Genomic DNA, 21,527 nt, shown 5'->3' on the forward strand with positions numbered 1-21,527 from the left:
GGAAAATGAGTGCAAATACACAAGACCATTCTCAAATAAAACAAGATTAATGAAGGAGGATGTGTTTTACCATGTTCAAGTATGTTAAGTCACAATAATAAAAACTAAGCAGAACAATGGAAGACAACAGCTCAGAAATCAACCCAAATATATATTTAAAACGTTGGTAAATGATAAGAAAGGTAGGAAAAATGGTGGTAACAGAGAACAGGACTCAACAGTGCTGGAATTCCTGATAAACTAAGTAGTGAAACTTAAATCATTACCTTATATCTTACAACTAAATAAACACTAGAAGAATCCTTTCTAATGAAACATAAAATAAAATGAAAATAAAACATCGAAAAGAAAGTATGAGTGACTACTTATCACTGAATAAGAAAGTGATGAGTGACAGGAAATAGCACAATGGGAAGAAAAATTAACTTGACAACAAAAATATGTTATAATTTAAAAGTCATCATAAATGAAATTAAAAGGCAAATGACAAATTGGGGGGAAATATTTGTAATACATATGACAGGCAATGAGTTAATATCTTTCAATATATTTTAAAAAGATTATATCATGATTTTATAAATGATTATTTTATCATTTATAAAAGATGGTTATCACAATAGAAAAATGGGCCATGGGCATGAAGAGGCAATTCACAAAATTATATATGGCCAATAAAATGAGGAAAGATGTCAACATCACTAACAAGCAAACATTTTAATTAAAATCAAAAGAAACTGTATCTAAAAATCAACTGAAAGTTTTTTTTTCACTTTAAACATTTTTTTATTGAATGTCTTCTCTAAGCAAGGCACTCTGATAGACCCAGGGGACACTTACTCAGATAACTACTGCTAGAAATAAAAACCTTATGTTGTCAAGGATAAAGCAAAACAGGCTAATAAAGTGCAAACCTGTATAAACTTTCTGGAATGCAGTTTGGCAGTACACGTTAAAGGCCTTAGATTTATGTTCTTTTACATACTACGTCCTTGGTATAAATTACCAGATGTGTAGATAAACAACTACAAACAAAGACTTGTGAAAAAGAGTATTTGCTCTATCATTTCTATAGCTTTTAAACACAGTTTTATTGAAATACATTTCACATGCAATTTACCCATTTAAAGTGCTGGCTTCAATGGTTTTTAGTACTTTCACAGATTCTGCAACCACCATCATAACCATTCATCACCAGTTGACCTATATCCTTGTCAACATTTGGCATTGCCTGTCCTTTCAGTTTTGTCATTCTGGTAGGTGTGTAGTGGTAGCACCTTGTGGCTTTAATTTGCATTTTCCTGATAACTAAGGAAAAGATGTTCAACTTCACTACTCATCAGGGAAATATCAAGTGATTTTTAACTATGTAAATGCATTACCTACTCAAGAAAATACATAAATATTTTCATTATTTTTTAAAAGAATTCATGACTCCAGGGTCTTCATTACAAAGATCAAAGCCCATGGAAGGTGTGTATATGTGTGTGTGTGTGTGTACATGTGCGAGTATGTGGGTGTATTTGGTGTGTGCATACTTGTGTTTTACGGGTCAACGGTGACTTCTGGTTAGTAGAAACTTTTCCATATCAACCAGACAATCTTGAACAGAAAACATAAAAGATTCAGAATCTCAGTACAGGAACCATGGTCCCAGCTCGCTGGTGGGGCTCAGAGGCACTATTCTGAGCAACTGTCCAGGAATCTTCCTACCTTTTTCTCCTCCGAGGGACTGTAGTTTGGGAGGCTGATCTGAATCCGTTTAGGAATTAAGAATGGAAACTTGTTCATTTTACTAGGATGGGTTGGCTGCTTGTCAGTAAGTCTGCAGTAATCCTTGATGTCCCAGATCTAGGCACAAATTGTGGATTAGTGGCCCAGCACTCCTTGAATACAGGTCACTCTGGGGGTCCCTCCCAGACCACGTCTCTTCACTTTAGGGGGATAGTTCTTACTCACACCTCTGAGATACCCAGACACTCAGGGCCGGAAGGGGCCCACAGGATCTTCTAGACCAGACCCTGAGCTAGCATGTAGGGAGTGTGTGAGTGACCCAAGGTCAGGACACTCTCACCTCATGTCACCACCAAGCACAAAATCAGCTCCTGAGACAGCTGATCACAGATCAGATGCACGGCTGGGAGTGAGGGAGTTGCAGGAAAAGAATGATGGAGCACAGGGCCCACGGTGAAGGTTTCTTAGAGGGGCCTCCTGACCAAGCCCTTCCTCATTTCACTGGGCCCACGAGAGCAGAAGAGGACTCCTCTAGGTAACCCAACCCCACTGCCCACTGTTTTACAAGTGCAACCAGTACCCAGAGGGCATAGGGACTAGGCAAGGGCCACATATGGCAAAGAGGTGGCCAGAGCTTGGCTGATGCCAGTCCCTCAATCTCAACGCCAGTTCTTCCTCACCTTGATGTGTCCTTTACAATCCCCTGTGACAAGAATCCAGTCATTTTCATCAGTGGCCATGGCACCCACCACCACATCCCCTTTGTCTTCAGCGTCCACGGGGAACTTCCCCAGCAGGCCTCCGCTCCCATGGATGGACCAGGCATAGATGTAGCCGTCCATGCAGCTGCTCAGCAGGGCAGCCGTGTGTGGCAGGCGAGGCCTGCTCTGCAAGAAGATTATCTGTGCAAGAGAGGTGATCCCGCTCAGCGGTGCTGGGAGCTGGAGCTCACCCTGGCCGCTGTCACAGGTACTGAGGGGCCTGGGCAAGGAGTCACACCCACCTGGTACCCCAGTTTCCTAGATGCCCGCTGAGAATGGTAATGGGATACCACCTTTCCTACCTAGCTGGCGACCAGGAACATTTGGCCAGACTATGAGCTCCTTGAGGACAGGGATTTGTGGTTCTTTTTGTTGTTGTTCACTACTTTATCCTCAGCAGCAACTACAATGCTGCCTGACACATCATAACTGATCAATGAATGGTTATTGAATGAAGACATACAAGTTTGATTTTGTCCTAAGGCTCAAACAAGATTTTCTAAGACCTGACCTCAACTCAAAGTGATGTGGTGAACAAACTCATTCCCCTTCATATATATGTCTACAGTGAAATGCCGTATTTGCCAGCCAATCACCAAGAAAGCATTTTAACCAAATTCTTCCTCAAGTCTTGGTTGGATCATGCTCTTTGCTAAATCTCTGCTCTCCTCACTTTCACCTTACACATCACTCCTGTGGCCCCCACCCTGAATGGTTAGCATGAGAAGAGAGTTGCTTGCCTGGTACCCACCATGTGTGAGGCAGAGAGAGCACAGAGTCAGGGGTAGAGCGAGTCAGACCTGGCACGAGAAATTGGAGGCTTCCTCACTCCTGCTAAATCAAAAATTCCAGTGTGGTAGCTTATGTATCCCCATGTTGCCAACAACAACAACAAAATTTTTGATTATCCTTATTGTCACAGAGACCCAAAACAAAATACTCAGCCTGTGTCCCATTGACCCAGGTTCCAGGGTCACAAAACCAGGAGTCTCTAAACCAAAGACAAAGGGCAAGTATTTTCCCATTTTACATAAGTGTACTTTGCACACTGTACAAAATGTGGACAGCACAGATGAAAAGAAATCAAAATCACCCACAGAATCCCAATACCCAGAAATAACCACCATTAAGATATTAATGCATGGGCTTCCCTGGTGGCGCAGTGGTTGAGAATCTGCCTGCCAATGCAGGGGACACGGGTTCGAGCCCTGGTCTGGGAAGATCCCACATGCCGTGGAGCAACTAGGCCCGTGAGCCACAACAACTGAGCCTGCGCGTCTGGAGCCTGTGCTCCGCAACAAGAGAGGCCGCGATAGTGAGAGGCCCGCGCATCGCGATGAAGAGTGGCCCCCGCTTGCTGCAACTAGAGAAAGCCCTCGCACAGAAACGAAGACCCAACACAGCCAAAAATAAATAATAAATAAATTTTTAAAAAAAAAGATATTAATGCATTTCCTTCCAGCTTTTTTCTAATTACATTGTCTATAAAGACTTTTATCATCTCTTTTAAAATTATGAAATATACATGCAAGAATAGACAAATAAGGGAACTATATTCAATATCCTGTGATAAACCATAATGGAAAAGAATATGAAAAAGAATATATATATATATATATATATATATGTATAACTGAATTACTTTGCTGTACAGTAGAAATTAACACAACATTGTAAATCAACTATACTTCAATAAAATAAATTTTAAAAATAAAATTTCATTTAAAAATAATAAAGTGAAATTCTATTAAAAAAAGAATAGACAAATATACTAATGGAATAATAGAGAGGGTCCAGAAATAGATTACAGAAGACTACGATATATAATGATGATAGAGATTTTTTTTGCTCCTTGGCTGCTTGCAGATCAGCCGCCATCATGAACAACACAGTAACTACCCGGACCAGGAAGTTCATGACCAACCAACTACTTCAGCGAAAACAAATGGTCATTGATGAGAAGGCAACAGTACCTAAGACAGAAATTCGGGAAAAACTAGCCAAAATGTACAAGACCACACCTGATGTCATCTTTGTATTTGGATTCAGAACCCATTTTGGTGGTGGCAAGACAACTTCTTTGGCATGAATCACGATTCCTTGGATTACACAAAGAATGAGCCCAAACACAGGCTTGCAAGACATGGCCTGTATGAGAAGAAAAAGACCTCAAGAAAATAGCGAAAGGAACGTGAGGACAGAATGAAGAAAGTCAGGGGGACTGCAAAGGCCATTGTTGGTGTTGGCAAAAAGAAGGAATAAAGATTCTTCAGTAACTGTATCTGCAGTGATTGTGCAGATTTTTCATGAGAGGATTAATAAGCTAAGACCTTTTATATAATGATGATAGAATTTCAAGCCAGTGGAGAAAGATAAACTATTCAATAAATGGTATTTGAACAACTGTCTACCAATTTAGAAAAAAAAAAATTAGATTTATACATCACACCATACTCAAAATTACTTATACAGGACAAAAAGCTGACTATAATATATAAAATTATAAATGTCTAGAAGAAAATATAACAAAAATTTCTGTGATCTTGGGATAAACAATGCCTTTATTGTCACAAAGGAAAATAACAAAGATGGCTAGATAAAAATTAAAACCTCAGTGTGATACCATGAAGGCAGATGAGGTGAAAATATGTGCAAAGGATTCATTTCCAGAGCATAGAGACATCTCCAAGAAATTAATAAAAAAAGAAAGGAAAATGATATGAATATATATTTATTCCACTGAAGAAATGCAAATGTCTAACAAATATACAAAAAGCTCAATATCACCAATAATCAAAGAAATATCAAAAGACAATGCTATTTTCCACCTATCAGACTGGCAGAAATGAAGAAAAGGCTGATGTCTAGAATTGGCTTAGTGTGAGGACAAAGGCAGACTCACGTACTGTTAAAGGAATGTAGATCATCACAGTCTTCCTGGAGATAAAATTGGCTTGATCAATCAAAACATAAACTGTGCACAATTGGTGATCCCTCAATCCTCCTTCTAGGAAATCTAGCATAACCTGCAGAGATAAACCTATAAAGAGTCTCAACTGCACCATTGTTTACAATAGCAAAAAACTAGGAACAACTTCAATGTGTATCAGTTGGGCTTTCATTAAATAAATTATGGCAAATTCAAGGAAATAACTGCAGCCAGGGGCAGAATTACCACTGAAGTTCACAAAACTCAAGGCCAAGTAAAATCAAGGTCAAGTTCAAAGCTCTTCCAAGGTCATGGGAGGAACTAGCAACATGCAGTGCCTACTGTAACTTTGTCAACTTTGTAAGTTTTGAAATATGCTATCATTTCTTTTCTCATTCTAAATAAATTTTCACTTTTGTATCTAACTTTATATTCGTAAAGTTTGTGTTATTTTTCTTATAGGTGCCTCCCAAATTGTGTAAGTTCCAGGCTCTAAAAAATCTAGATCCGCCCCCTGTATGAAGCTATTAAAAAGAATGCAGTAGATAGAGTTATATGTACCGAGAGGAAAAGTTGTCCACCGTACATTGCTAGCTTAAAACAAACAAAAAAAAAAGGCAAACAGCTGAACTACAGTCTCAAGCACTCCCGGTTTTATTTGAAAACCAAAGCTATAGTTGTGTATATATAGCATATAGACATATAAAAAATACATCTCAAAGATGTACACAATTTTTATAGTAGTCATTATTTATCATTTTTAAGGAAAATTTAAAAATTTTGTCATAAGCATTCTCCAGATCCTTAAGTGTTCTTCTAAAACATGATTCCTCATAGCTACACAGAATTTACCAAAAAGATATGCCATGAAGATCTCCCTTTTCTGAACTGGGGAAAAGCTGAGCTTTCCTTCCCAAAGCTTCCTCCACCAGCCCTGGGACAGCTAAAGAGGGCAGGCTGGAGGTGACTGAGCAGAAAGGACTGTGGCTGGGAGCACATGGGCAGGGCTGTGTGGCCAGTGTCAGGAGTGGGCACAGAGAAGAGGGGCACAGCGCAGGACAGAGCGGGACCCGGGTGGCTGGGAGGCAGAACCAACACTATTCCTTTTGCACTTTGCACCCAGCCCCGGAAACCTCTGATGTAGTCCCCTGCCCAGTTTGGAAAGAGCAGCCAGACTGAAGGTGGGCATTCCAGCCTCACTCAGCCGAGGGGTCTCAGATGGTTCTCAACCACAGGGGACCAAATGTCTCCCAGCAGGCCCTTCAGAGGAAGCAGAGGCTACACCCAGGCTAGGCTTCATACCTTTCAGAGCAATTCGCCACTCTTCACCTCTTCAGTCCTTTACTACCAGGGAGAGCTTGGGGTTCATCTACAGACTGTCGGGGCACAGCTGCGCCTGGATCCACATCCCTGCCTCCTTCCCAGGAGGGAGACTGCCATACCGCACAGCCTTCTGAGATGGCCAAGCAGAAATGGTGGGAAGGAAGACCTGACAGGCAAGACCCTCCACCCCAGGTATCCTTGTCCTAGCCCACCCTCACCCCACTAAGGAAAGGCTGGGACCAAGGGTGACCCACGAGCTCTGGACCCTCTCCAGGGCACCATCCTGAGAAGTTTCACTCTGTCTGCTGCCCAGGTCCCCAGAGGAAAAGGACTTTGCTGCTTAAGGAGCAGTGGGGGTGGGAGGCAGAGCACTTAGAAGCCAGAGGTGAGGGTCAGCATCAGAGGTGGGCCAGCATCAGAGACAGTGACTGCCAGTCACACACGCACACACACTCCTCTGCCAGCCGTGGTGCCTGAAATCTCACCAACAGACTTTCAGTCCTTTGCATGCAACTCTCCAATTAAAAATTCACTCAAGATTCATGATACAAATCCGTATTACACACAGACCATTTGGTAGCAACATGTATGTGCACTTGTATAGGAACAGGAAAACAGGTCTTAAGAGTCACTAGACCTCTGGAGATTGAGGAAGGAATCAGTCATTTTTTTCCTTTATACTCTCCTATAAGGCTTTAGTTTTCACGAAGGACATATATCACTTTCTGATTAAAGGGAGAGGGAGAGCTGCTGCGGCCTCCGCCGACGCCGCCACAGCTGCCGCAGCCTCTGGGAGCCTGGAAAAGGGGAACAGTGAGCGGGCAAACGACTTACTCCCCCGGCTGAGGAGGCGGCGGCGGTGGGGGGGGTGCGGTGGGGGGGGTGAGGCGGGGGCGCTGCTGCTTTGGGGGCAGGCGGCGGTGGTCCACACCAGCCAGGCCAGATAAAAACAAGGAGGAGAAAGAATGACCAAAAGCAGGGAAAAGTGGGAAAAGTTCAAAAGAAGGATAAGATATAACAGAATCTGAGATTCCCAGCAGGAAAAACAGTCTTGTTGCTGCCCGGTCTGCAGTATCTAGTAAAATAAATGTGCCAGTCCCTCAGCCCATAGTGAAGAAAGACAAACGGCAAAATTCTTCCAGGTTTAGTGCCAGCAATAATAGAAAACTTCAAAAACTACCATCTTTAAAAGATACCTAGGAGGGGAACTGCTGGCTTGTATGTTTCTCCCCAGTGTGACCTAGTTCTGGAAGGAAGCTACGGCTGCTGAATTTTGAGGGTTCCCAGGGCCCCTTCAGTCTTGGCTGTGGACTCCTTGTCCTCATCCATTGTGGGGTACAGACCCCTTCTGCTTTCAGCTGCTGTTCTCAGATACCGTCGAATCTGTCATTTCTTTTAGTCAGCACAGCTGCTTTATAGTCTGTGTCAGATAATACCAACATCTGAAGTCCTTGTCACATTTTGCTCATGATGTGTTATTTCCTTGTGTACCTATTTTTTAGTGTATGCTGGTCATTGTACTCAAATATTTGAAATAAACTGAAACCTAGGATGAAAAAAAAAAAAAAAAAAGAGAGAGGGGGAGAAGTGCTCTTTCTTGAACACTCCAAATAAGGTCTCCTGTGAGGGCCTTTGTGCCTGCTGTTCCCTCTGCCTGGATAACCCTCCTTCCAGATAACCACAGACTTCACGCTCTAAGCAAATGCCACCTCCTCCATGAAGCACTCCCTGACCTCCCTGTTAAAACGGCAGCGCCCTCTCCACCACCCATGCTGTTCTCACTACCCTCGGCCCAGTTTTCTTATCCACCCAAGCACTGAACTTGCTCGCCCTGTGACCCACCATCTATTTCACTCACTGGTTAACTGTTAGTCTCACCCCAACTAGAACATCAGCTCCACGAGGGCACGGGTTTTTGTCTCCTCTATTCACTGCTACCTCCCCAGTACCTGGCATGTGTAAATGCTCAGCTAACAACTGTCTATGCCCTGACGGGACTAGGTCACCAACCCAGGAGGTCAGGCTTTGAGTCAGCCACTTCGGTCAGATTCACAGATTGAAAGGGATGGGGTCTGCTGCTTCCAGGAATCCATCTTTTCAATACACTCACCCAGGTGCACAGAAATGTAGGTACAAGGATGTGCAATGCCGTGCTGCTCATAAAAGTTAAAAACTGGGACTAACCTACTTGTCTATCAATGAAAGACTGGCTTCATAGTTTATGATACATCCAAACTATGGGGCACTATGCAATCATTTAAAAGAATTTTTAAACTTAACAAAGGAATAAGCTGAATCTAAATTACTAATGTGAAAACATATCCATAATATATAGTTCAATTTAAAAAGCAAATGGAGGACTTCCCGGGTGGCACAGTGGTTAAGAATCCGCCTGCCAATGCAGGGGACACGGGTTCCAGCCTTGGTCCAGGAAGATGCCCACATGCCGCAGAGCAATGAAGCCCGTGTACCACAACTACTGAGCCTGTGCTCTAGAGCCCACGTGCCACAACTACTGAAGCCCGCACGCCTACAGCCCGTGCTCCGCAACAAGAGAAGCCACCGCAATGTGAAGCACACACCACAACAAAGAGTAGCCCCCGCTCCCCACTACTAGAGAAAGCCCGCGCAGCAACGAAGACCCAACACAGCCAAATAATAATAACAATAATAATAATAATAAAAACCAAAGATAAGCAGTAGCTTGTAGCACTCACAAAAAAAAAAGTTGTTTAAAAAAAAAAAGGCAAATGGACATAGCTATAATTTTACATCATTGCCCTTAAAAAAAAAAAGACAAAGCTAAACCAGTCTGTTAGCAGTGTTTGTGACTACTGCTGTTGGGATGAGATGGAGTACACGGTGAGAAATAGGGACCTTTATTTTTTGCTTTACACATATTTCTATTCTTTTTTTTTTTTTTAACCAATCAGCATTTCTACTTTTAAAAGTTTTGGGGTTTTTTTAAAGGCATTTTTTTAAGAGAGAGGAAAGCACATTCAGAACCTGGAAGAGAGAAAGTCCAGCCACTGGAGCTCTCTGCTCCACCTTATAGGACCCAGTCCCGCAGGACACCGCTCCCCTGTTCTCGAGTCCCCAGTCCCCTGGAGCTGGGCCATGGGGCAGACCTGCCGAACCCTACAACTATGAATTGTATTCTCACTGGACTCATGGTAGGGACTTAGGAAACCCATAGAGTCTCTGAATTACCCTATCTTTGCAGATTAAAGCTGGAAAGGACCTTAGAGGCCACCTCGCCCGGGGTGACAGCACAGGGAGATGCGCCCAGGGTCAGAAAGGGGAAAGGTACAGGAGGAAGGGAGAAGAACAGAGATGACCCAATCCCCACTCATGTGTCATGCAAAACTCAGGAGGGCATTTTAACAGTGGGTTCTGGAAATGCCACCTCTCCTACCTCCCAGTCCAGCCCCCCAAACAGGAGGGCACACTGCTCACCTCCCTAGACAGCCCCCCACACTGGAGACCTCCCCCCAAACAGCAGCCCTGCAGCCAAGATCCTGAGTGCTACCATCATCTCCAGCATGCCTCTCCGGGCCCTGGGGAGAACCAGGCTGGGCCCCCGGGCCCCCAGGCTCCCAGGCGCTGCGTTTCCCGGCTGCATCCCAACTGTCCAGCCCCTAGCTCACAACCCAGACCCTGCCTGAGCATGGCCAACCTTCTCCACCGATGCATTGGACTGCAGCAATAGCTTCTTGTGGAATTCCCCTTTTCTCCTTTCAGCCTCTCTGAAAACTGACGGTCTGCCATGGGGTGATCTTGACCGACTGAGGCTGCTGGCGCTGAGAGGTTTCTGAAAAGCAAAATGGGCCTCCCAGGTCAGCATGAGAAGGTCTCTGGGGAACAGAGACAGAGGCAGATGCTGAAACAGCAACCACCCCAGCCCCACTCAGTAGATATACCCTCCTGTGAAAGGTACTCTGAAAAGCTGCGTGTCTAAAGGATCCTGGGCGTAAAGACACTCTGACGCTGGAGAGTCTCCATTTTAAGTTACTGGCAGCTTCTGCTCTCAGGGCAGAGACTGGAGTTGTCCTTTGGGGAAGGCCCCTTCTTTGTCCTGGAAGGGAGAGTCTGGCTAGAGGTGAGGACAGAGGGGTGTGTATACCCCTTGCTCTAGAAGATGTGAATGCGGTGGTGCAACCCTGACACTTCGAGGATGGTTTGAGAGCCTCAGAGCGACAGACATATGTGCATCTCACAGCAGAACTGTGTCTGGCAGGTCGTGTGGGTCTAGGTGTGGACTGCCCTGTGCCGCACAAGCATCGTGTGTCTGGGGAAGGTGGGGTTTCTCATTCAAGCCCGGCTCCCCGGAATGGGAATCAGACTTCGGTTGCTGAGACAATCTGACTGGTCCCTCAAGCCCCTCATGAGAGATCACTGATTTCGCTGCTGAGGGTCAGAGGCCAAAGCACCCTGTGTGAGTAGAGAGGGTAGCTCCCCTGCTCTTCCTCCCTACTCCCCCCAAAACAGGACCATCAGTCAAGCCTGGAAAGATTAATCCGGGGCAGAGGCCAGGGCTCAGAGTGGGAGGGAAGTGGTTGCTGCATCTGGGCCTCAGGCCCCTGGAGCCTGTTCCCGGGAGTGAGACGGCTTGTTGGACGAGGCAGCCAGGTGGCTCATCTCTGCCTGGGCGACAGGAGCCCGAGGATGGAGAAAGGCTTTAAGCCCCAGCTGTAGGTTCTCCGGCTGGTGTTCCCTCTGGTCCTGCACCCGAGCCTGCAGACGCTGGGTCTGTACTGGCCGCGCTCCGGGAGGGGACAGGGCCCAGGCTCGAGGCAGCGGTGGGCCTAATTGGGGAGGGACCCCTGGCCAAGGCACCTCCTCGGGTGGCGGGGGGTTGGGGGCGGCCACCTGCAGGGGCACCGGCCCCGCCGGCTCCTTGTCTCTCGGGCGTCTCATCACTGGGGGTGCCGACATCAGATTCCGCTGCAGGTTGGCGTTGGCCATGGCCCTGAAGCTGGGGCCCGGGGGCTGCATGTGCAGTTTGTGTGCCCACTTCTGCTGCTCGGCGCAGGGCTTACTGGGCCTGTGGCTCTCAGTCGTGGCGCAGTCAGCCGCGTCCTGCACCTGTGCCGGGGAGGGAACCGCCCTGAGGCGCTGCCGAGCACATCCCGGAGGGGAGGGAGGCCTCCCCACCCGATGCCAACACCACAGGGCCCTTCAGGAGCCCCAGGGGTTTGTTTCCCAGAAACCCTGTACCCTTAACGGCATCGAACCAGAGCTTAGAAGCCTGTCCCCGAGCCACCATTCATGCCCTGAGCATCCACGGGCAGGAGATGGCGCCCATGAGGGACTCCATCTCCCCATCTGTAAGGTGAACAGTGCTTTCCAAGTATTTTTGAGGTATTGTTTAATCTGAACGGAAACTCCAAAGTGTAAAATAGATAAAAAGCTGAAGTGCTCTGGAGAAGCCACTGTAATAGCCTCCAAGCATCTCTCCACAACATGTTTGGAAAACTACTGGACAGGGTGACCCCAAAGGCCCCTTCCGGCTTTAATCTGCAAAGATATGGTCATTCAGAGACTGTATGGCTTCCTAAGTCCTACCAAGAGCCCAGTGAGACCAGAGCAGTAAGCGGTAGTAGCGATGGGTCAGAAGTGAGCCACCTTCAAGGAGACAGTAATCTTGGGAGAACAGGACTAGCACCACCAGGCTCTGGAGTCAGACTGCCTAGATTTGGATCTATTACTTCTTGGCTGTGTGACCTTAGGCGAGATGCTTAACCTCTCTGTGCCTCAGTTTCCTCATCTGCCAAATGAGGATAATTATAAAAACTACCACCTACATCCCTAGCTCCCAACCTCCTCCAGAACAAGCCACCACCATTCCCTCCACTTCCCAGGGTGTCCCCTACCCACCCACCAGCCCTACGTGGTTCTGGCCCACAGCTGAGAAAGAAGGAAGAGGACAGCTTGTTTCTGTTGACCTTACCCTCTTGGGCAGCGAGGGCAAGGGGCTCTGAGAGGCGTTGAAATGGAGGATGGGCCTGAACATGCTGATGTTCCAGAAGAGGATGTCCCCATTGTAGGAGGAAGTCCCAAGGAACTGGTTCTGGTACCTGGCCATGCTCAGGACATCCTCCGTGTGGAAGGTCTGCCAGTGGTAGCACAAGAGCACCGGCTTGGTCTTGTGGAACCTGCACACATGGCCAGAGGCAGAAGGGCTGAGAGCTCAGCCTTATTGGTCTCCTGGGAGACCATCAAGGCCTCTAGGATTTGGAGCGCTGACCCAGAGGAGGACACTCCAGAGGAGGTGTAGATCAGGGTTGAAGCTCTGCCCTGCTGACTGCATTTACTAAGCACCTACTATGTGCCTGCTATAAAGGTCTGGTCCTAGGGGCTTTATGTACACTAATCTTACAGATTTGCCCCATTCAGACACCTGAGTAAGGATTCAGGTTGAAAGAAGGGGAAACCATGGCCCTAGAAAGGCCCTCTGAAGAGGAAGGGACCCTGCACATGCTGTTCCCTCTGCCTGGAACGTCTCTCCTGTCCCTAGCCCCTCACTGCTTCACTGAGACCCCTCCTGCTCACTATTCAAATCCCACTCCACCCATGACATCCTCAGCTGACCCTTTTCTGATGGCCCCTGAGACTAGATCAGATTTCTGTCCCCTCCCCATAGAAACCTGTACTTTTTCTTTTTCATAGTACTCAACAGACTATCACAAATGAAGTTATTTGATTAGTGTCTGCCTCCCCCTGGGAGCTCCAGGAGGAGCTCCAGGAGCATGAAGACTCCATATTCTTGCTTATACCCGTCCCCAGCACCTAGTACAAAGCCTGGAACATATCGGCTGCATGGAGTGATGAATAAATGGACAGATGAGTGGGTGAAGCAATAGACATCACCCAGCACTAATTTCCTGCTTGGTGTTCCAACCACCAGCAAAGCTAGGGATGGAGGAACCCATCTGAAGTCAAGAGAGAACAGTTAGCTGCCCTCACCTCCCACGTGCACCCTGGCTACTCACGTGAAATAAGTGATTCTCTTACTCCATCCGGTCATGTAGAACACTTTGTTCATATGGACAATCCCACTAATCTGTTGAAGATGAAAGAAGACAGAACTCTAAGGTACCTCAGAGGAAATGGCTCCAGGCCCCAAATGTCTTCCTAATTATACCAAGCAAGAAATCAAAACTCCCCATAATGATGAGAATTCCCTAGAGGTGATACCACCATATTTTTTTCAGAGTGCTCTCACATCCCATTATCCATTTGATGGACTTGGAGGGGGCAGATTGGGTAGGTATCCATGTCCATCTTATAGGGGGATAGCAGGGAAACAGACAAGTGACTTGGCTAAGGTCAAACGACTGAGAGATAGGATCTGGACCAGTCCTCTAAATCCCCGGTTTCTTGGCCAAGTGCTCCTTCTGAGTTGGTTAAAGGACTGTGTCACGGGGGTTACTAATGGGCGCAAGTCCCAAAGTGGGACTGCTGGCTTTGCACTTTGTCACACCCACAGACCATCCCTATAACCCTGGCAGTCATTTCCCAAATTGGGGTACGGGTGGCTCTGAATCATGTGACCCCACTGCTAGCAATGCCATCCAAAGCTCTAAGATGTAGGGTAAGAAGTGCTAACACGCCAAAAGAGCAAGAGTAGCTAACATTTGTAGAACACCTATGAAGGACAGGCCCTGTTACCTGTCTTCATTTTTTGCACAAGGACACAAAGGCTCAGGTAGGCACGAGGCCAGGCAGTCTGTGTGCACAGCCTTTCAGAGAGGCATGGACAATAGCATGTCCCAGGGTCACAGGAGCTGCAAGGGGCCCCCAGGCCCCAGCTGATGGACCAGACTGACCTCCATCTGGTCCGGGTTGGGGAAGGTCAGCAGGCATTCACCAACGCTGTAGTTCCACATCTTCATGGTGCCGTCACGCAGACCCGTGAGCAGGCACGCCTCTGACTCATCCAGGGACATGGCGGTCAGCTCCACGTGCTGGTCACCAGTCACGGAGAACTCCGTCATCCTCTTGCCCGTCACGACCTCCCACACGCTCACCACGCCACTCAGGCAGCCGCTCACCACCTGTGGGGGAGCACACAGCCAGGGCTCCTGGAGAGGAGAGGGCCCCCGCTCCCAAGGGCAGCCTCCAGCTGGCGTGACTGCGGGTAGCTCAGCTGCCTCTCTGTGTACCGAGAAGACAGGCGCTCTGGGCCCTCCTGCTGCGGGACAAGCCACTCTTGAAAACAGGCTTTCCTCAGCCCTGAGGCCCATGGCGGGCAGTGCAAACAGGCACAGTTTTTTCAGAAGGAAACAGTTTGGTGAAATCCCCTTTAACTCAGAAATGGCATTTATCAGAATCTATCCAGAGAAAATAATCTCTAATTCAGAAAAGACATTTACTGCAAAGTCATTAATCATGGGGGATAGAAAAAAACAACAGGAAATACACTAACTGTCTCCTAGGTAGGGAAATGTTGCGTAAAGGTAGGTCACTCCACCTAAGGTGACATTACAGCTATTACAATGGAACAGTAACAGGTGAACCTACTTCAGACCAACCTTCCTGCTGAGGACATCTAGAAAAGCTGGGGAAGGGGGATTTTTTTTGAAACTGCTGGAAGGCACTGAAGAGCCCTAAGGTATGAGGGGTGGTGGTGCCAGGGGTCCGAATGAGAGGGAAACCCAAAGAGGTGAGCTCTGGCCTCGCGCAGCCAAGGCCACACTGCAGCAGACGCGGCGGGGCCAGGAAAGGGGGCCCAGTGGCAGTGGGCAGAGGGCCCAGGAGCCCTTTGTCTCCCCACACTTCAGAATCCACGTTCCCAGTTGCCCTGCCCAATGCAGAGATCTCTACTCAGGACCAGGGGGCTGTCCACAGCCTGGGCCTCCCTCCCCTCCCACGATGGACAATGCTGAACCAAGGCTTCCCTGGAAATGGCCCCCAGGAGCAGCACCCACACCCACCCGGGGAGCCTCGAATCACAGCTCACACCTTGTGTTCCATCTCACACTGTATAAAGAAGGCTGCCCGTCCAGAACCGACCTGGGGCGGTAGCCAGGGGCGCACAGGCTCACAGGAGTTTGGTGACCCACTGACCACGTGGTGGAGCTCCTATCTTACCTGGGGTGACCCCTCTGCAGGGCTGCTGCTAGCCCACCTCCCACTGCCCTGCACCACCACCCAAGCTATGAGCGTCCTGTCCCACCCCACCCCCTGCTGGCCTCAGAGACGAGCTGCTGCCCACTTACCTGCTTGAAAACCTTGCTGTAGAGGATGGCGCACAGGGGCGTGCTGTAAGTCGTGGTCTTCTCTTCTGCTCTCCCAGGCCCCTGCATCTCCAAGTAGCCTTTTAGGACGCCAATCTACAGGTGAGGAGGGGCAGACAGTTGGGCAGTCAGAAGGGGCCTGCCCTCAGTGACTGGCCCCAGGGAGAAACTTCCAGTAAACTGAGACATCAAGATATCCTCGACTACACGCAGGCCTGCTGATAGCTCACGCCTACTCCATGGCCCCCACTTCCTGAGATCAGGGCTCCCAAACCTCGTGTTCCCACAAGCCCAAAATCCAAGTCCAAGGTCCCTTTTATAACTTCTGAAAAGCATAAAGCCTCAATCTGGTGTCCCCTCGTCCAGGAAGCCTTCCCTGACTACCTCTGCCTCAGGCTAGGCTAAGGATCCTTTCTCTGTGCTCGATGAAGCACCTAGCACACATCTCCATCATAACACACAGCATTTTCTACTAAAATTATGTGTTCTCCTACTACCCCATAAGTTCCTTGAGGGATGGGACAGTGCCTAATTAATATATTCTCTGCTCCTGACAAAGATCAGAGGGCTGATAACGTGTGATGATTTGAAATGAACTTCAAAGGTCTATTTAATTCAACAAATGCTGGCAGCCAGTCTGACACTCAGCAGAGACGAAGGAACCCACCAACTTCCTTCTCAAGAAAAACCTGCCACCTGGGAGAGCCAGCCAAGGGCACAAGGACAGCGTGTGTGTCACCTGGCCAACAGTGGGAAGGAGGTCTCAGTGGGGCTTCCCCTTCCTCTCAACCACAAATGACACCTCGCCTCCCTTTCTAGATAGAACCTCCCCCTCTACTGGCTGCTGATCGTCTCCCATCTTGTCACAGGTCCCCCTGTCACCCTGGACGGTCAGCCCCTTGTGCTTCTCCCAGGCTGTCCTGTCCTCCAGAGTCAGGACAGACCTCACATGGGCACCATCTAAGTCATGGCTCATAGACGGTGTTCATGCCAGGTCCCTCCAGGCTCTCTCCTTCAGAGGGGCTGCTCGGGTATGGGCCCTGCCCTCCTGGGGTTCACGATTTGGCAGGAAGGACAGGCATGTAACCATGACAGGACAGAGTTATAAGGGCCGTGATCAAGGGGAGGCAAGGGAGCTTGGAGCGGTGGGGGCGGGCGGGGGGGCTTCGAAGCCAGCCCGGGCCTTGAGGTGGGCTTCGAGAAGGAGAGTCTGGAGGATGCATGGGCCAGGAGGACAGCAGCGTAGAGGGTGACCACTGAGGGCCTCGAAACAGTCCCCCAGGAAATCCCAGGAGACGGGAGCTTTGAGGACCAGGTCACAGAGTCTAGCAGCTTTGTCCTCATGGCACGAAGCAGTCTCAGGACGGACAGGATGTGACCACCCCTCGGTGTCCCATGGGACTGTGGACCGCAGCCACGGCCCCTCCCCTCTGGGTGCAGCCACGGTCCCACCTCCCTCCCGTGCAGCACTCACTGAATAGGTGCTACAGATGAGGCTGCCGTCATCCTTGTGGAAGTATGCGCTGGTGATGGGGCAGTGTCCCAGGGCAAAATGCTTCCCGCAGAAGGACTGGAGGCATTCGTAGTCCTGCATGTCCCATATGCGAATATTCTGCGGGGGTGAGAAACAGGCAAAGAGGCCAAGGGTGGGTTCTTGGGGATGCAGCTGGCACCTGAGGCCTTGGGGTTCTCCTGGGAGCGGGGCCAGGGCACCCAGTGCAAGCACTTCCAAGACACACCCACCACACTAAGTGACTGCCATGGATCACAACCCTATGACAAGAGATGCTGTGCTTATGCTCAAATGAGGAAACTGAGGCACGCCCCCCCCAGCCTCCCCCAGGGCCTCTACCCTGCTTGAGCAGCTGCTGCTCATCGGCTGAGGATGAAGACCTCACAAGGCAGCACTTGCCCCTGCAGACCCTCACTAGCTCCCACCCCAGGCTCCCTCGAGTAAAGCCAGGCAGGGGACAGAAAGAGCTGCCAACATCGTTGCCCAAAAGGCTCGCCTGTCCCCCTCGAGTTCCTCCCAGGTTGAGGAAGTGTCCCCAGAGGGGCCCCGTGGAAGTCCCACCAGGACACTCCTCACTCGGGGCATCGGCAGCAAGCTGGACACGGCATGGGCTTGGAGGCCACAGACTCCCGTCCACACCGTGGCTCTGCCCATCGCTGCCCTGCCCAGGAAGGTTTGGGCAAGTCCATTTCTGTCCCCCACCCCTCCAGCCTCGGAGCCTTCATCAGAGGTGACGATGCCCAGCTCCCAGCGCTGCCAGGAGAATTCCAGACAGTAGCAAGTGTGGGGATGTGTGGGCAGCGTGGCCTGGTGAACCAGGGCCCTGCCAGCTCCTGATCTACTGAGTCCCAGAAGACACAAACTTGTCCCCTGAAGGAGGACACCTGGAACCATTGGCCTGCATCCCCCAGCAGGTGGGGAGAGACCCTAAACCCATAGCTCAGAGGAGCAGAGTAACGGGCCTGATCAGGGGAACCCCGGGCACTTGACAAAGGTCTAGTCAGCCCCAGCAGCCAGGGCAGCCAAGCAGTGGTCACTGGGAGAGCTGAGAGAAGCGAGTTCGGGTCTGTGGGGAGGGAAAGGCTCCCATCTGCTGTACACCTACTATGCGCCAGACATTCCTCTGCTCTTACCAGCAGCTCTTCTCTAAACCACTCAACACCCATTCTCTGGATGAAGAGACTGAGACCCCATAAAGGGAAGGGCCCTGCCCAGCTCGGGTGGGCTGCTCAGAGCTGGGCTCAGGTCCCTGTGGGGGTGGTCAGAGACCCACGGCCCCCTCATGGTGCCACCTGGAGTACCTCCCTCTAGGCCTCAGGCCAGGGTGGGACCATGGACAGGGAGGTCACACCACTGCCCTGGGCCTCAGGCTCCTGCCAACTGCCAGCCACCTCCCTGGCTGCCTGAGCTAGATCGTTATCCCTGGGCCAGCATCTCTGCTGGGGAACAGCAGCTAGTGGCGGGCGTCAGGGCCGAGCTCCCTGAGCACACCTTGTCCTTGGAGATGCTGAGGAGGACACCGTGCTTGCTGTTCACGAGAATGTGTGTCACCGAGGTCTGATGCCCCTTCATCAGCCACACAGGCTTTTTCGAGAAGAAGGGGTTCCACAGGCGGATGAGGGGGTCATGGCCACCAGTCACTGGAGTTGAAAACCGGGTATCAGCCACTGGGGGCCTGCGCTGGGACCTTGTCCTGGGGCCAGGCCTCGGACTCCAGCCAGGCTCGGCAGATGGGGGGCGTCGCTATGATCCATCCCTCTGCCCTTCCCGCCCCGCCCCCTCCGCCACCATGCCAAGCAAGCCCGTGTCACCACTCCACCCCAGGTGCCCAGGAGCGGGGACCAGAGTGGCCGGGGCAGACGCTGCAGGGCCTCCTCCTCCGCTCTGATGGGCCCCACCTCCCCAGCAGCCCTCACCCTAGTTCTGCCAGACCAGCAGCCTCAAGTGATACAAACGTTACTTACCCAGGACATTCTTTTCTGGGCAGTAATCAAAGCAAAGAATCCCTTTTCTTAAATTCAGCACTGAAAGCCTACAACAGCACAGGGGGAAGGCTGTGACCGAAGACCTCCAGAGAGCCTCTGAGGCTGGGGTGTGGAGGAGCTAGAGGCAGGGCCGCCAGGAGGGAGAAGTCACCAGGTCTCCACCCAAGGAGAGGAGCAGCCCCCAGAATCCTGCCCTGGGCTCACCCTGCAGCCAAGGCAGGGCCAGCACCGCCAGCAGAGCGGCAGCTCCCCCCCGCCGGCCCGAAACCAGCAGTGCCTGAGGAGACACCCACCTCTCGCCTGTACATGAAGGTGAAAGCAGCCCCAAAGCAGGAGCGATTTCTACAGCTGTACCGTGCTCGCCTCACTCCAAGGGCAAACTTAACTCGATCTGCACCTTCACTATACCGGGACAGGTGTCCTCCCACCCATGACACAGACCAAAAGGTGGAAGGGGGTCCCCCAAAGGCTAGGGGAAGAGAACAAAGTGTCCCTACTATGTGCTGGTCCCTGTGCTGGGTGCTGTCTTGTGAGTCACCTGGACCCCTGACACAACCCTGAAGACTGTCATCAGCCCTGTGCCGTGAGGAGGACACAGAAGGAAATTAAGGAGCTTTCCCAAGGTCCCATGGCTGGCAAGGTGGGGGGTCAGTGTTCAGACCCAGGGTGGGCGTGGCAGGGAGAGGCAGCAGGCTCAGGAACCAGAGCTCCAGGACAGGAAGCGGTGTGGCAGGGCTGGAGTCCCAGGGGATGCGGGGCCAGGAGGCGGTCGGGGTGCTCAGGAGGGCCAGGGGACCCAGGCAGGGCTTCTGGGAAGGTCAGGGGAAAGGTCAGGCCCAACAGCCCTCACAGGCCCCAGAGCCCTGGGAGCTCTGTGCCTTGCATGTGCTATTCCCTCATATCCACACATCCTGCCCCGTCAGCTCTTTCCACTCAAGCTCTCCCTTCAAAACTCAACTCCAAGGCCTCCAACTCAGCATGCTCTCCACTGAACTTGCCCCTGAACTGCACCTCTGCTACTCCCCAGGGAACTAAGCCTGGTTATCACCCTAGAGGCTCCCTCTCCTGCGCTCCCATTATTCATCTGGGCCCCAAATCCTCTTTGTTCACGTCCCACCACAGCCCAGGGTCCCTTCATTTCTGCATCAGCCTCCCAGGAGGGCCTCTTAACCTCCCGCCTTGCTCCCACTCCCCTATGCTCCCCACTCCACAGCCAGAAGGATTCCTCTAAAAGTCAAAACGTCACCAAAAAACCCTAGTCAGGGAACTAAGATCCCGCATGACGCGCGGTGCGGCCAAAAGAAAAAAGAAAATTAAAAAACTTCAAGAAAAGCATATCAAATACCTGTACTGTCAAACCAGATAAGTCTCCCTCCATGCTTATTTATGTGTGCAGAGAAATATTCTGGAAGAACAGTCACAAAACATTACTAGAAATCATTTCAGGCTGATTCACCCATTCATTCAACAAAGATTTCCTGGCTCTTTTGCCCTTCCAGGATGACCAGAGGCACAGACAGGATACCCCTGCCTTCACTGGAGCTTTTCTTCTGGAGGAAAACAGCCTGAGCAAGGAAAGGAACAGAGGCACAGGGAGACGGACATGTACACATCACGGCAAGTCCTGCAGGGAAATAAGCAGGTGGCTTTGACAGGACGGCTGGTTGGAGGAGACCAGGTCTCTGCACAGATGGCTGCTGTGCAGAGAAGGGACTGGAAGGTCAGAGGGGACGCAGGGAAGAAGTCTACAAGGCCACTCCAGAGGCAGAATTTGGGTTGGCAGTGCCAGGCCCCACCTGCGGAGGCTACGCCCCAAGAGGGCATCACCGGAACAAGAGACCAGCCAGCAGTCAATGGTGCCACCTGCTGGCCAGTGTGTGTACTGCAGTCAGACAAGAAGGAAGGGGATGTGTGCTCGTGTGTATAACTATATTCTGCAACCCACCCCTAAAATATATCTCAAATCCATCCATCTCCACTCCAGGCAGACTCCAGACCACCACCACATGTAGTCTGGATTATTACAATGGCATCCTCACTGGTGTC

General features: G+C 50.2%; 1 protein-coding gene and 1 pseudogene across 2 annotated transcripts in view; one reads left to right on the plus strand and one right to left on the minus strand.

Moving 5' to 3' along the window:
- Positions 1 to 21,527, minus strand: part of EFCAB8 (EF-hand calcium binding domain 8) — a 68,593-nt gene that overhangs the window by 12,172 nt on the left and 34,894 nt on the right. The window contains exons 12-22 of the mRNA XM_082358806.1: positions 19,461 to 19,528; positions 18,988 to 19,136; positions 17,458 to 17,595; positions 15,966 to 16,079; positions 14,574 to 14,801; positions 13,737 to 13,807; positions 12,695 to 12,899; positions 11,581 to 11,829; positions 10,421 to 10,555; positions 2,412 to 2,633; positions 1,711 to 1,848 (exon numbers count right to left, since the gene is read on the minus strand). Coding sequence (XP_082214932.1) covers positions 1,711 to 1,848; positions 2,412 to 2,633; positions 10,421 to 10,555; positions 11,581 to 11,829; positions 12,695 to 12,899; positions 13,737 to 13,807; positions 14,574 to 14,801; positions 15,966 to 16,079; positions 17,458 to 17,595; positions 18,988 to 19,136; positions 19,461 to 19,528 — 1,717 coding nt within the window. The remainder of the gene's footprint in view (positions 1 to 1,710; positions 1,849 to 2,411; positions 2,634 to 10,420; positions 10,556 to 11,580; positions 11,830 to 12,694; positions 12,900 to 13,736; positions 13,808 to 14,573; positions 14,802 to 15,965; positions 16,080 to 17,457; positions 17,596 to 18,987; positions 19,137 to 19,460; positions 19,529 to 21,527) is intronic.
- Positions 2,661 to 10,276, plus strand: LOC309612783 (small ribosomal subunit protein eS24 pseudogene; annotated as a pseudogene). Its single transcript has one exon. The product of its transcript is annotated as a small ribosomal subunit protein eS24 pseudogene (transcript).

This window comes from Balaenoptera borealis (genome assembly GCF_965194805.1).
Source record: "Balaenoptera borealis genome assembly, chromosome: 16".
In the NCBI taxonomy this organism is placed as follows: Eukaryota; Metazoa; Chordata; class Mammalia; order Artiodactyla; family Balaenopteridae; genus Balaenoptera; species Balaenoptera borealis.